The sequence below is a fragment of the Spermophilus citellus genome, assembly GCF_964194105.1.
Source record: "Spermophilus citellus genome assembly, chromosome: 5".
Lineage (NCBI taxonomy): Eukaryota > Metazoa > Chordata > Mammalia > Rodentia > Sciuridae > Spermophilus > Spermophilus citellus.
The window spans coordinates 84,564,915-84,580,433 of NC_138186.1; the positions used below are offsets into that span (position 1 = coordinate 84,564,915).

Sequence of the window (15,519 nt, forward strand, 5' to 3'; positions counted from 1 at the left end):
GATTCTATTTGTTTGGAATACCTTTTTCATCTTTTCACGTTCTGTCTCTATTTGTCTTTGTAGGTGAGGTCAGTTTCTTGTATGCAACATATTTTTCAGTCTTATTTCTTAATCCTTTCAGCTCACCTGTGTCTTTTAATTGGAGAGTTAAGACCATTTATATTCAGAGTTATTATTGAAAAGGATATACTTGTCCCCCGCCATTTTGTTAACTTTCTTCTAGTTGTTTTGACTATCCTATGTTTCTTCCTCTATTAGTCATCTTAGATGTTTGATGGCTTATTGCATTGGTAATGTCTGATTCTTTCCTGTTTCTCATTTGTGTGTCTACTCTTTTAGTGGGATTTATTTTTTTATGTTCTCTCATAATTGTGTTTATCTTTCTTCTTGTGGGTATAATATTTTCTTTTATAATTCTGGTCTAGTGGTCATGAATTCTCTTTGTTTATGATTATCTTGGAAGGTCTTTGTTTTTTCTTTGATTCTGAAGGATAACCTTGATGGGTTTAGTAATCTTGGTTGGCAGTTATTTTCTTTTAGGACTTGAAATACATTTTTCTATGTCCTCCTGGCTTTTTGAGTGTCAGATGAGAAATCTGATGTTAGTTTACTGGTTTTGCCTTTAAATGTTACTTAGCACTTCTCTGTTTTAGATTGTAATATTCTTTCTTCATTCTGTACATTTGGCCATTTAACTATAATATGTTGTGCAAGGGTTCTTTTCTGATCATGTCTATTTGTAATTCTAAATTCCCCCTGTACCTGAATTTCCATATCTTTCCAAGACTTGGGAAATTTTATGTAATTATTTCATTGACTAGGTTTTCTGTGCCCTCTGTATGTCACTTTTTCCCTTGGGTATACCAATTATGTGGATGTTTTATTTTTTAATGGTGTTTCAGAGATCTTGTATGTTCTCTTCATTCTTTTAAATTTTTTTCTTTATTGCTATATGAATGGAATATTTTGGTAGAGTTGTTTTCAAAATCCAGTATACTTTTTTTTTTCTAATTGATCTACTCTGCTGTTGAGGCTTTCAACTGAGTATTTTATCTGACTTATTGAGCTTTTAATTTCTAAGATTTCTGTTTGGTTGTTTTTCAGATTCCATATATTTATTGACTTGCTCATTCATATTCTGCATTGTCTTCTTCAGTTTCTTCAATTGTTAATTTATATTTGCTTGGATCTTATTGAGTTTTTAAAAAACTCATTCTTGTGAATTCTTGGCATTTCATCCACTTCAGTATCCTTGAAATCTGTTACTATGGAGGTAGAAGTTATCGAAATATTACCTTATTTTTTCATGTCCCTTGTTTTTTTACATTGAGATTCATGCATTTATTGTGATTGGTATCTCTTCCACATTTATGTTGTGTCCTTGTTGTTATGCAGCTTTCCTCTGAGAATATGACTTAGGGTGTTGGCTTGTTGCATATTGTTGAGTTTATTTCCAATGGACTATGTAGTGTAACTTTCCTATAGCTTCTTTGGTTGTGATTTATCAGTTTGGGCCTAGAGTGTTCCATGTTGGAGTCAGAAAAGCCTCCACTCTCTCTGCAAGTCTTTAAGAGTGGAAACATTCAGGCAGATGTGGTATAGGAAGCAGGGTAGATGGAATGTGCCCTCTGTAGCCACTTCTATTATGAGAGTGGAAGTCCCCATCAGGAGCTGGGATTTTCCACAGGTATTATTGATAGTAACTTTGTTATGTGAAATCGATTCTGATGCTGGTTGCTCCAGTTGTGTTGAAGGGCCTCCTGAATCACTTGTCCTCTGATAAAAGATGGGGTGCAGATCTAGGTAATTCAAGAGGAGAGGGAAGGGACAGGGCTGAAATCACAGCTCCTTGCTGTGGCACTCACCTTAGTCTTATCAACCCTACATGATGAGACCAATGCAGATTCAGCTTGTTAAAATTTTTCTCAGCTCTAATCAAACTAGTTGGGGCAGAATGCAGGTGGCATCAGGTGGCATCAGGTGGCATCACTTTCCAAACCTGTATTCTTTCTGGAAGTTTTCAGCTTACACACGTGGGGCTATGGCAAGCACCAAACTAACAGGGGCTTGAACAAGTTACTAGCCTTGAAGAGGTTGGGAAGACAGTGGAATAGTGACACCCTACACTGGCTTGCTCCTCCAGAGGACAGATGCAAAGCCTCATTGTGTAACTGCTTGAGGAGGTGAGCTTTGGCTTGTAAGACCATGCAAAGCTCTCAGAATTCTCCATGGATTGCTTCTACCCATACTGAGGATGACACTGATTTCTTTGGCTACTTGGAAGGAACTAGATATGGAAAATTACACTCATTCTTCATTCATTCCCCCCCACCTTTGTTCAGATTGCTGTGGAACAGCCAACTACAGTTAATATTTCTGCAAGTGGTTTTGGATTTGCTATTTGTCAGGTATGTAATAATGTTTATTTTTAAGCTAAGTATGACTTTTAATAATAATTCTTTGGGAATGTTGCTAAATTTTATCTTAGACGATTTGTATAAAATTCTTAATTATCTATTTCTATGACTTAGGTAAGATATACTACTCTTATTTAGTAAAAGGTATTAGAGGTGTTATGCACTAGTGAGTAGACAAGAGTCATGTATTGATAATCAGTTTGAAAAATGAGTTTAGGGGATTATTTGCCTTTTGATGTGAGAGTTAAAATCCTTTAATATGATTTAAGTGAATAGTTGGGAACTCCCACTTTTTTGGTTTTTACAATTCAGGAATTGTACTGTTGGTATAGTTTCTATTATTACCTGATGAACAAATACACATTTTACTTACATATTCTGAATATTTATCCAAGAATATAAAGGTCAGTGTGTCATTATAAGTTTTTGTCTTGAAAATAGGAAATGCATTCTTTTAATGTAAATCCTTACATAATAGTAAATAAAAAATTAGAGCATTATTATGTTCAATGCTGTGGTACAGGAAGAAAACTTGAAGAAGCCTACTTTTTGTGATAAAGCAAGAGCTACAGTAAATTGGAAGTAGTATGAAAATACTGACTAGAATACATATTACACTGAAAATACATGAAAATAATACAGACTTTAAAATCATCTCATTGGAACCCCACATAATATCTGATAGACTGAAAATGATTATACATATGGGTAAAAGACCAAACCAACCTCAAAACACTTTCCAAGAAAGTAATGCAGTAGCCATTACTGAAAAATGGTACTTTCAAAAAAAATCAGTACACTAATTCTAATTGAGAAAACTGGTATGCTGCCAAGGGCAGGTATACCTTGCTTATTAGCAGGTATGATTTAGAAATTTCCTGATAATTTTTAAAGATTATTTAGATTATTATTTACATTATTAAGAGAATGAGTGCATAATCTCTGTTGGTTTTTACTAACAAAGGCCATGGGAAAATTCTCATTCCTGAACTGTCTTAAAGCAAAGAGCAAATGCCAATGTAAATATTGCAGTATACTTTAGACAATATAAAAATCACGTATGCTTAAATCAACAAATTGTTGGGATTCATTTTCAATAAGCCAAATATAGATAAATCACTGAAACCAAATGCTTGTTACTTGAGGTTTGAAGGACAGAGGGGTAACTGTGGTACATAATATTTAGAATGTTCATTGTCCCATGTCTATATAAATATGTGGAAAAAAATAGAAATGACCAATAGCCTCTTCTTATACTGGAGGGAAATAATTGGAAAAACGTTGGACACCCAGAAATGGATATTGAGATTCTTGTGTTCTGGAAGAAGAAGAGCACAGAAAACTATTATATTTGTAGTAGCTGTTAAATTCTTTTGGGTAATAAGATGCTAAGCTGTTGGAAATCAACTGCAAGATCTCTTGGAGTTCTATGTGAAGTGTAGAGCTTTACTGTGATCCATACATAAGTCCTAACACTTAGTTGTAGATAGGTATTAATTATGACACAGTGGAAAAATCTAATAGTCCTTGTTTGATGACATTGATCTCTGAAGGGAAAATTGCATGCCACTGAAGGATCATGATGAAAATAACAAAGACCATCTCTCCAGTTTTATGAAACCATCAACTTCTTCTCCAGAAATAATTAAAATATAATAATTAAAATCAATAATTAAAATTATTCTTAAAATTAATAATTAATTATTGTAGTTTAGAAAGCACTGGAGAATGTCCAAAGTAAGATAATCAGGATGATCAAAGAGATGGAAGATTACATGATTATATGATGGAAGATTATTGGGTTGTGATAGAATAAAAGACTACAACTCTTAGATTTGAAAAGTGAAGTTTAGTGAGAAGATTTTTTCAAAGTATCTAAATATAGGAAGGACACTAATGTTTACTTCTGAGGGGTATGTGTATGTGTGTAGAAATAAAAGAAAATATAATGTTGCATATCAATATTCAACTTTATGAACCTTAGTAGTAAAAAAAGTGGATGAAATAAAACAATTAAGTAGATTCTGTTTCATCTTGGGATGAGAATGGCCTAGGAAATTTTGAGTGCATTCCTAACCTTCTGATTTAGGATCACTTTGAGGAAGATACTGGCCCTCATACTGTCCCAGTATTCCCGTAGCACTTTTCACATCAGTGGTGGGCACTGACTGTGTTCTGTAAAAGACCCATTTGACTTCAAGTCCATCATTTTATCATCTTTGAAAAGCATTGTATCATGAAAAAGAATCCCCAGCAGCTGAACAGGCGATGTTTTAGTTTTCATTTATCTTACTGAGAGATTTTTTGGTTCCAGTTTGTGAAAAACATTTCATTTGGTGTTAAAGTTAGAAATTACATAAAACTCTCAAGAAGATAGCTCCACCCTTTCCTCTCAAAGGTGTGCTTTATATTCTTTATAAAAACAATATCCCATGAATATTATACACTGTTTTATGGTGCTTGCTTTGAAATATTACCTAAAATTTTTGATATAGATTTTTTTCCCTTTCTTTTGGTACTAGGGATAGAATCCAGGTTCTTGTGCATGATAGGCAGATGCTGTAACACTGACCTACAACCCCACCCTTACCTACAATTTTGAAAATAATTTTTAAATAATATTTTGTAATAATATTTGTTGCTAATGACACATTATTGGCCAGTGAAATGAGTTTTTTCTAGTTGTGAAGGTTACAAATCTAATTTGGTTTATCCCAAAGAGAATCATTAGCTAATATTTAGAATGTAAAGTGATGGCAATTGATTGTTAATAAATATATTGCTAATTTATTATTTCTGCTAATTTGTTATTTATTGCAGTTCAATGTTATTTATAATGTGAAAGATTCAGGGTCTTTTAGAAGAAAAAAGTCTATCCAAAAGCAAGAAGGCTTTGATTTAGATGTTGAAGTAAAAGATAATAAAGATGATATCAATCATGTGAATTTGAATGTGTGTACAAGGTAGGTATCTGTTTAGGTCCTTCCTCTTCTTTATTTTTCTTCTTTAAAAAATAGATTTGAAGATTTAATTATGTATAATTATCAAACTATATGTAGGGACTTTTATTTCATGAAGAATTCAGTTATGTAATTATGACTTCAGATTACAGACTAAAAGTACTATTGATTGTTTTCAACATTTCTTAGACATGCCCAGGAATTGTTCACAAGTTTTTGTTGTATTTTATAACATACTAGAATATAAAAATATATATAAATTCAATAAAATTCAAATCTAATTTAGGAAAACTTTAACCAATCATGTTTAACATTCCAAAATAGTTATTTATTGCTGTTAAGTCATTTTTCTGTCAAAATAATTTCATTTCAGGTTCAGATTTAACCTTAACTTTTTATACTTTTTTAGTCTGTTTTTTATTAGTGCATTTTATATATACTATGTCATTCTGACATTTCATAAATGCATATAACATACTTTGCTCCATTTATTTATACATTTGACCCTGAACTTTATAAGAGCATGCACATTCAATGAAGAAAAGTTTTTTTAGATGCACTGAAAATATTCCAGTTTAGATTTGCATCTTGGATAATTAGAACCTGTCTGGAAGTACTTAATTGAGGTAATTCTTAGATGGGTTTGTATCCAGAGCATCTGAGGATCTTAAGTCATGAGGAAAAGAGATTCTACCTCAGAACTGCTGACTTCACAGTAAGGCTGTGAAGCTGCCTCTTCAGCTTCTTGGTCATATTAATGCACACACAAGTTTGAGAACAACTCTGAGAAACTTCTTGAATCAAGAGGCTTTGCAGTTTCTTCTTTCTCAGTCTTTCCTGTTACATCTGCATTTTTTGGCATGAGCTGGGAGCTACTATGAAAGGATGCACTAACACCAAGGAATTGCTGTCTGCATTTTTCAAATATCCCATACCATTATGGTTGAACTTATCTTTTTGGGCTGAAGGTCACTGGTGTGGTTCAGAGCTTCCAGATGTTCCTCAAAGCCATCTCTAAGTGTTCATCCTGATGTTCAACCACTGCCTAAATCACCTGCATTATCACTACTGTCTGTACTATCTTTGGGCCTTCTTATTCATGACTTTGGGACACAGTGTTACATATTTGCACCTTGCATTACCTTCTTGGACATTCTGTACTAGGAAAATAGCAGCATCTCTGCAGTGGCTTCCTTTTCAGCTAAGAAGGAAGTGGGGCTTTTATTATTATTATTGTTATTTACTAGGTTTGCAATTGTCTGTGTTCAAGAATGACAACATCAAATTGTTATTATTGTCAACAATCAACCTACATTTATCACAAATATATATGACAGGCAACTGTACAAAACGCTTTTACATGCATTTCATTTAGGCCTTTCAATAACTCCGTGCACTAAATGCTATTATTTTCCCTGTTTTTCTCTTTCCCTCATTCATTCACTCAGTAAATATTGGTGAAGTCTCTTCTGTGTGTCAGCAGTCAGGCATGAGAATATAATGCTGAGCCAAAAAAAGACACCAGGCTGCCTTCATGGAATTTACTGTTTGGAAGGGGAGGCAGAAATGAATACAAAGTATCCTCAAAGCAAGTCTAAAATTGTGGTTTTGAAAAAGTCAGAGAAGACCTTTGTGGACCTGTGAGAGGGAGATTTGACCTCTCAGGGGCATCAAGTGAAGAAACAGAGGAGGAAATGAAGTAGAACCATGATTCAGACCATGAAGAGACCTATTTATTTATTTATTTATTTATTTATCTATCTATCTATCTATCTATATTTTTGGTGCTGGGGATTGAACCTAGGGCCTTGAACATACTGTAGCCAAGCTGAACTACCTCCTCTGAACTGTATCCCTGGCCAGAGGTCTCCTTATTTGTATGGGGGTTTATGTAAGGAAGCAGGATTTTAAATCTTAATCCAGTATGAGGAATAAAATGGGCATCAGATATTGATTGGTAATTAGATCCTGAAGAAGGAAATGTCTTCATGTGAAAGTGGAGGCTTTTTAGAAGGTCAGCTGGTCTGTCCATCCTTCTTTTCTCCTTTCTTTTTTTTTTCTTTCTTCTTTCTTATGCAACAGTGGATCAAACCCAGGGCATCATGTATGCTAGGCAAGTGTTCTATCTCTGAACTACATTTCCAGTCCTTTTATTTTATTTTGAGACAGGGTCTCACTCAGTTGCCCAGGCTGTCCTTGAACTTGAGATACTCCTGCCTCGGCCTCACAAGTAGCTGGGATTACACAGGCATATGCCACTGTTCTGGCTAGGAAGAGTTTTAAATGCAACTGCTAGTTTTCTGAGAAAAACTATTACATCAAACACAAACAACATAAAAATAATTGAATTTAATAATATTTTTCAGTAATAAAAAGCACTGAATTTTATTTTTAGTGATACTTTATAAAAAGATTGCCTGATAATTCAGGCATTTTATTCCTATCAACAGGGTCTAAGACGTGACCTCAGACAAGGTTTTCTGTGGGGCAGGATAATTTAGCAAATTCTTCATTGACTAGTAAACTAGTCTTTCAAATGCCTTTGCTCAACCAAGGTGCTTTGACAAGGTAGTGAAAGTATAATCTGCATTATACTTTTAAGCATCTAAAAAGATTAACTGTTCTCATCTTTAATTTTTGCTCACATGCAAACTCCTCTGGTTTCAATCCACTTACTCAGTTTTCAATAGCACCTACTTTGGCTAAGTGCAATGCCCAGCAAATGGTTTCAGTTGCTTCAGAGGGCTGAGCCAGCTGAGGTTAGAAGTTGCATTGAATGGCTTTTCAATCAGTCATGTTTGGCAGGCATCCGTTTGCTGCTCTAAAAAGCAAACTTTTCTAAACAGCCTTCTTGCTTTTGCCATCAAACGGGACAGCAGGAAGTAACTTAACAATACTATGATCCTTTTGTGTTGGAGGCAAACTTCTTTCTATAACCACATTATACTCCTGTTCCAGATGAAAAACTTCTGCCACCTATTTGTTTTCAAAAAAATATGTATTTTGAAGGAGACAACATGTTGTTGGTGCCCAGATTCTTTGATGCTCACACTGTGGTGTTGAGCTGGGAGTTACTATAAGGGTGAGGTGGGAGGTGTGACAGGGTGAAAGAAGAATGCAGTGCAATAAAGCTTTCCAAGGCTTGCAGATCTCTCAGGGTGGCTCAAGAAAACATGTACTGTGCTCAGTGTGTGCGTGAAAACAGAGGAGGAAAGCCTCTTCCTGCTAGATTTCTTTTTCTAAAACCAGATGAAGAAAACCTACAGGCTTGGCTGGCATCTGCCACTAAGTGGTCAAGCAATGTTACTCTAAAGGTCTTGGGCTTTCAGCTGGAAAGTTTGATGCTGTTAACTTTTGAGAAAGTGAAAATGACATACAGTTTGGAATCACCACTGAAAGCACCACTAGAATCAGTCGAAAGGATATGCATTGTACTTGTGACAACCTCAAAGCACAAGCCTGTTGGATTATAGACATTTCATCCTATCTGTCCAGTGACCTCATTGTTATATTAGCATTACCCATATGGTTGAAAGAATATTACACATGTAGGAAAAGGGTAACCTGTTCAGAAATATTCTAGAGTCATTTTTTTAAACTTAAATGATATTAGAGTAATATTTTACAGTTTTAATTTTTGTCTGAAAATCATTTGCTAACAATTTATAGCTTTTCCTAAAGGATTTTCTCCTTTTTTCTTTTCTTTTCTTTTTTTTTTTTTTTTTGGATGTAGGTTTTTGGGCCCAGATAGGAGTGGCATGGCCCTTATGGAAGTTAACCTTCTTAGTGGCTTTACTGTGCCTTCAGATGCAATTCCTTTAAGTGAGACAGTGAAGAAGGTGGAACATGATCATGGAAAGCTCAACCTCTATTTAGATTCTGTAAGTAGTAAAACCTAAGTTTCAAAAGGGTAATTATTGATAAAGTCACCATTTTTTTGTGCTCAAAAGTCTACCTTAGGGATTGAGGATGTAACAGTGGTAGAGTGCTTGCCTAGCAGGTGTGAAGCCTTAGGTTTAATCCCCAGCAATACATACACAGACAGACACACATGCACACTCACACAGTCTTTCTTACTTACGTTTTCTTTAAGTCATTGTTCTTTCAGCTTTTTGTGTCCCTGAATGATTTTAACATGATGACCATGTTAAAAGACATTAAAAAGACATCACCATATAATTAGTTTAGAGTTATTATTAATCATGAGCCTGAGGAAGATCTTGATAGTGAAATCATTATTTCATATTAGATGCAAAATGTGTAGAGATTGCCATCTTATCAGTTCAGAAATTCAGTCCAGATCTCAATTTGAGAACTCCTCTACCTTCAGGAATTGCTAAACATACTTGCTCAGATGCAAAAGATGAAAGCTTTAATTACATGTTCTAAAATGCTCTTGTGAAGCTTTTAACAAATCTCTAAGTGATTATTATTCCTGTCTTAAAAGGTTATGTGCTTAGGTTTGGGAATGTGGCCCAGGGCCAGAGCGCTTGCCTGGCACGTGTGAGGCCCTACATTCTATACCCAACATCAAGAAGAAACAAAAAGGTGCTTAAATTATAGAAGAATATTGTCAGAGGTTTGGTCTATACCAAGAATTATATGCTACCCTTTCCATTGCTGTCTGAGTAGTACTGATCCAAGGATAAGAGTAAAAATCATGGCAGGAAGAGGTCAGGGAGGAATTCCAGCCTTGACTCGTTAGGTTTCAAAATTGTTGGTATGTGAATTTTTTATCTTCTTCTAGCATCTATATGAAACTCAGAGGTTGAACTGAAACTGATTTCTAAGCATTCTTGGGATTGCATGTTACATGGGAGGAACCCATGTGTTTCTTATTCCAGTTTTGCTAAGTATGAGTCAGAAATATACTAAATATTGCTAAATATTTACCTTTAAAAAGCTAAATCCTGAATGTTCTTCTTTGTTTCAGCACTTCAGAAATCACTCTGATTAAAGTCCCGTTAAAGCTAATTTAGCCTTTAAATTACTTTGCTGTTAAGGAATTTTCTTATATTAAATTATGCTTGAAAGCCATGGACCTGATTTGGAACTTGAAAAAAAAGTTTAAAGTTTTTATTTAGTAATTGTTTCTGGAGTTTGTCTTGCATCTTTGATGTGCTTGTTAATGTTTTAATTTGAGTGCCCAATGATCTCTGATTGATTTAATTTTTTTTCATTTACTGATGTTGGTATATAATGAATGTTTGAAGGAATTTATTAATTTTTGATTTCTTAACTGACATTGTTTGTCAGATTGGCATAAACTGCTCCTCCTGGAGTGAGGGAGGCTGGCCTTTTGTATGTGTGTGGTACTGGGGATTGAACTCAGGGGTGCTCCACCATTGAGCTACATCTCCAGCTCTTTTCATTATTTTGAGAAAAGGTCTTGTTAAGTTGTCCAGGCTGGCCTCGAGCTTGTGTCCCTCCTGCACCAGCCTCCTAAGTATCTGTGATTATAGACATGCACCACTGCACCCGGTTGAGGTGGGCCTTTGGTACCCCACATTGAGCAGGGGTATACCTAATTGTGGGGTGTACCCTCACCTCAGGGCTTCACTTACTGCATGAGGTGGCCCACATAAGCTGAGGGTAATTCTCTGGAGGAGGGGGCTTCTGTGAATCATTAGAGGACAGGTGTACTCTCTGAAAGAGAGGATTTGGATAAGGAACCATGTCCCCATAAGCATGCACCCTTGGGCTGAATGTTTGCTTAACAATTCTAATTCTCAATATCCCTTTCAGCAAAATAGAACTAAGAACAATACCTGACTTGTAAGGGTTGCTTTATAAGGTAGAAAAGATAATTAATAGAAAGTATTTATTGCAGTACATGGTAAGTACAAGTCTTCCCTAAATATCAGTTTCTGTTTCCTAAAATGGTAAGAAAAAGATCTCTCTTACTTTTTTATGAACACATGGTGTGCCAACCCATAACCCCTTAAAAGTCTTTTTTGTATTTTTCAAGGTAAATGAAACCCAATTTTGTATTGATATTCCTGCTGTGAGAAACTTTAAGGTTTCAAATACCCAAGATGCTTCTGTATCCATAGTGGATTACTATGAACCAAGTAAGTTGTGGTCTGGAGTTTGTAATATTTTACAAGTGAAGCCAGGCATTCAGTTATCATTCTTCTATTCACAGGAAGTGGGGGCAAGTGTAGGAGGTGGCCTCTAGGAGGTGAGCTTTCTATTTGAATGAAGACGATTGATAATTTACAATCAGTGCTAATGACAACATTTAGCATAAAAATGTTATAGAGTGACATTTTTGCTAATTTTTTTTTGTTTTTTTTTGATACCGGGATTGAACTCAGGGACACTCAACCAATGAGTCACACTCTAGTCCTATTCTATATTTTATTCACTACGTTGCTTAGTCCCTCCCTTTTGCTGAGGCTGGCTTTGAACTCTGATGCTCCTGCCTCAACCTCCCAAACCACTGGGATTATAGGCATGCACCACAGTGCCCGGCATGTTTTAGGTTTTTAATTCATAATCACAAACTTCAGAGGAGAAGGTGATGAAAGAATCCAGTTGTGTTTTTTTTTTTTTTTTTTTGCTTCTATTCCAAACTTCTATTCCATCAGGCTCCTGCTGTCAAGTTGGAGCTTTTCAGGAAAGAACATTTGTAGTTGTTTCTTCATTGGGAAGGACTGATGTTTTGCTAAAACTTTTATGCATTATAACAGGATTTTTCTTAGTGTATAGAGAAAAATATAGACTGGAAGATAACTTCTTTGATTTGACTAGTAATGTTTTATTTTATAAAATGATAGGAATTTAGGATATGAAAATAGCTGGCCTAGAGATAGCCCAAGTTAATTGTGAATAATCTACTTTCATCACAGAGTGACTTTCTGTGAGTGTGGGATCTCTGGGCTAATGTTTCTAATTGTAATGAGTCTTATCCTGAATAAGACTCAATCATCAGAATGCATGAGAAGGATAAACCTTCTCTTATGGTAGGTAGTTTCAGATAATTACATGTTAAAAAAATGAACTTGATCACTATATACTTAAGTTTTGATAGTGCTTGACAGAGTATTCAAGACTCTCTTTCTGAGTTTTTATCTTGCCTTATTCCTCCTGTTGGGATTGAGGACGAGAAAACCCTTGGGGGGATATTTTGCAAAAACAGGAGTAGCACCCTTTTTCCTGGTAGAGAGATGAGATCCACCACAGAGACCCAATGACTGTACCTTGCTAGCCAACTTTGTTATTTAACCTGGTTGCAAAATCCCCCAATTATGTTTCTTAGGTGCACAGGAAACATTTTAAGCATTTAAGAAGTGAAAAATATTCCATTTATATAAATTTTTTTGGTGTGTGTAAAACAACCTATTTATGAGGATGCCATTGAAAAATGAGATTATGAGAAAGATAAGAATAATTAAACCCACCAATTCATTTTTTTCCCACCAATTCATTTTTAAAAATTCCAAAACAGGTTTGTGATTTACAAAACAATTACACAGAAACTAGAAAATAATGTTTTTTGTGATTAAAAATCATAGAATAAAACTCAGTTTTGTTTTGCAGTGAGCTCATTATAGTGCTCTCTATAGCACTATAAATAGAACTAACAGACTTTATATAGTTTATAAAATATTTGTTTGTGCTATAAATTATACTCAGATTGAATAGTTTTTAACCCTGTGTGCTCAAAGTTTTAAAACATTGAAACAAGGCATTGCATAGACAGACTTCACTACATACTTAAGTATTATTACCTTTTTTTGTTCACTTTTATTGGTGAATTGTAATTATACATCATAGTGGAATTTATTGTCATATATTAGTACATGCACACAAAGTAACCATATAATGTGATCAATTTTGTTCCTCAGTACCTTTCCTTTCTATTTATGTATTTTAAAATAAAGCCAGGGCCAATATTTTGTTCAGTTGTTATAATGATTAGAATTTTATTTGAATGCAAAGAAAATGTCATCCTAAAATAAACTGTTGAGGAGGCTAAACAATCCTCAATTTAAAACATTTTCCTGTTCCAGAAAGAGATTAAAGTCCTGCTTGTGACCATAGTGTGCAGCTGTGGTCCATTTGCTCTCTTTTAATGCCGGCCAACTGCTGGTGGTAGATAGATTGGACTGAATGCCTTGTTTCTCTCTTGGATTTGGTTTGCAGTTTGGGCCTTTCTTGAGCATTTCAGTTGTTTCTTGTAAAGAAAAAGAAAATGATGTGAAGAATGGAAAACTCACAAAAGTGTATTGAAATGCTCTTATGTTCTGGCAAATTCACTGTTTCTAAACAAGGGAGATGTGTAATCTGATGTGTGCCTCTCTGAACAGGGAGACAGGCGGTGAGAAGCTACAACTCCAGAGTGAAGCTGTCCTCTTGTGACCTTTGTGGAGACGTCCAGGGCTGCCATCCTTGTGAGGATGGAGCTTTAGGCTCCCTTCATCACTCTTCAATCCTTGTTATTTCCTGTGTCATGCTTCTGTTCTCTCTGCAATGTTGGTTGTAACTTATTTTTAAAGGACTCCATGTAAAATGAACATTTCCAAAAGTCATATGTGTTTTTTTTCATAATCCAATATTGCCTCTGACATATTTGAAAAACATTTTTTTCCCACCTTCTGTGGGACTTGGGAGATGGTCATCAGGTCTTAGTATGTAGACTTGCAAAGATTTCTTCACCTGACCTTGGTGGGGAAGGTCAAAATGATTGCAGTTGTGTATCTTTTTTTCTCCCTCTTGAAATCTTTTAGGATTGTTTTGAGAAGTGTTTGTTTTCTCCACAATAGAAGTGTTATTTTAGATTATCATTATTAACCTAGGTTCTTCAGCATTATCACATTAAGAGTTTGCTTTAGTATTCAAGATGGGTTTCCCTGGGAAACTGCAGGAAGAGCTTATTCTCTGTCCTTCCTACCCTAACCTTATTGCCCATCTCATGCCCCATGGTCTCAGTACATTTTTTTTAAGTGGACACTACTTTCTTTTTAGAATGTAGGTAGTGAATTTTTAAGAGTTAAATGATCTTTTCCCACTCCAAAACTTTTTACCTGTGCTCTCCTTTTTGTCTAGAGAGAATGAGAAAGGTTAAGCTCAGGGGTGAGGAACATACTGAAAACTTAAGGGTGCTGTTGCTGATCTCTGCCCTCAGGCCTCAGCCCCACACCTTGGCTGTGACAGGACAGAGTTCATTACTGCAGTGTGTGCCTTAGGTGACTCAGACCAGAGTATCTTAGGACAGGAGATGATCTGAGCCAGGGCACAGATACTCTTCACATCAGCCACAGCAGACTGACCTACCTCGCTGTGGTCTGGGGAAGGGTCAGGGTTTGTGGGGACCACAGAGTCTTGACATGACTGTTGATCTGAAGTTCCATAATGTTGGCCAGGGATCCTTAAAAACTTTTTCAGGCTCAGAGGTCTAAGCATCAGACTTCCAGCTGTCAAGTGACATTTGATACTTGCTATGGATCTTTAAGAATATTCCTGAATTCTGAGCACCTAGTTCATTGGTTACCCTGTTTTGTGAGGGTTGTATTTCTTTTTTCTGGGTGAGAATTTTAAAGAAAAATCCTTTTCCTGTTTCTTCCCTCCTTTTCCCTTCTCTCTTCTTTCTTTTCTTCCTTTCAAATATATTGAAATATTTTAGACATATAAAAAAATTAGGCATTTTAAAAAGTAAATCTGAGAAGTGGTTTAATTTTGCTCCTGACTCTATGGCTTTTTTCTTGAGTGCTGTGAAATTCTTGCCATGGGCTCCAGAGGGTGCTTTATAATATTTTCAGCTATTTAAAAATAAATTTATCAAAATCAAAGTATGCAAAGATATGTTTTAAAGTTAATTTTAAAAAGAATGCTTATATTTAAAGAAATTATATTGGAGTGGATGTGTGTATATTACTCATGGATATTTTGGATATCATTATTTTAGTGCTTGCATCCTATTTGTAGAAAGTAGACCTTCAGAGAGTAGTAGTTAAATATTAAATATCTAATTTTCTTGACTCTCTTTTCAAGTGGAAAATTTTTAAAATCTGTTCTACAGTCTGTTCTAAAAGTGGTACTTTTGATATTTGAGCCTCCATGTGATGATATCTGGCCTTTATACCCTGGGACTTTTTCTTAGGATGAAGTTAAAGTTAGGGAAGGGTGCTGGCAAAGGA

General features: G+C 35.2%; 1 protein-coding gene across 3 annotated transcripts in view; it reads left to right on the forward strand.

Moving 5' to 3' along the window:
* The window catches only part of CD109 (CD109 molecule), a 133,285-nt gene extending 118,042 nt beyond the window's left edge, over positions 1–15,243 (forward strand). For all 3 annotated transcript variants that reach the window (XM_081295359.1, XM_081295360.1, XM_081295358.1), the window contains 5 exons: positions 2,343–2,408; positions 5,238–5,380; positions 9,111–9,258; positions 11,346–11,448; positions 13,690–15,243. In XM_081295359.1, coding sequence (XP_081151485.1) covers positions 2,343–2,408; positions 5,238–5,380; positions 9,111–9,258; positions 11,346–11,448; positions 13,690–13,865 — 636 coding nt within the window. In that variant the 3' untranslated portion in view covers positions 13,866–15,243. The remainder of the gene's footprint in view (positions 1–2,342; positions 2,409–5,237; positions 5,381–9,110; positions 9,259–11,345; positions 11,449–13,689) is intronic.
* The last annotated feature ends 276 nt before the right edge of the window (positions 15,244–15,519 follow it).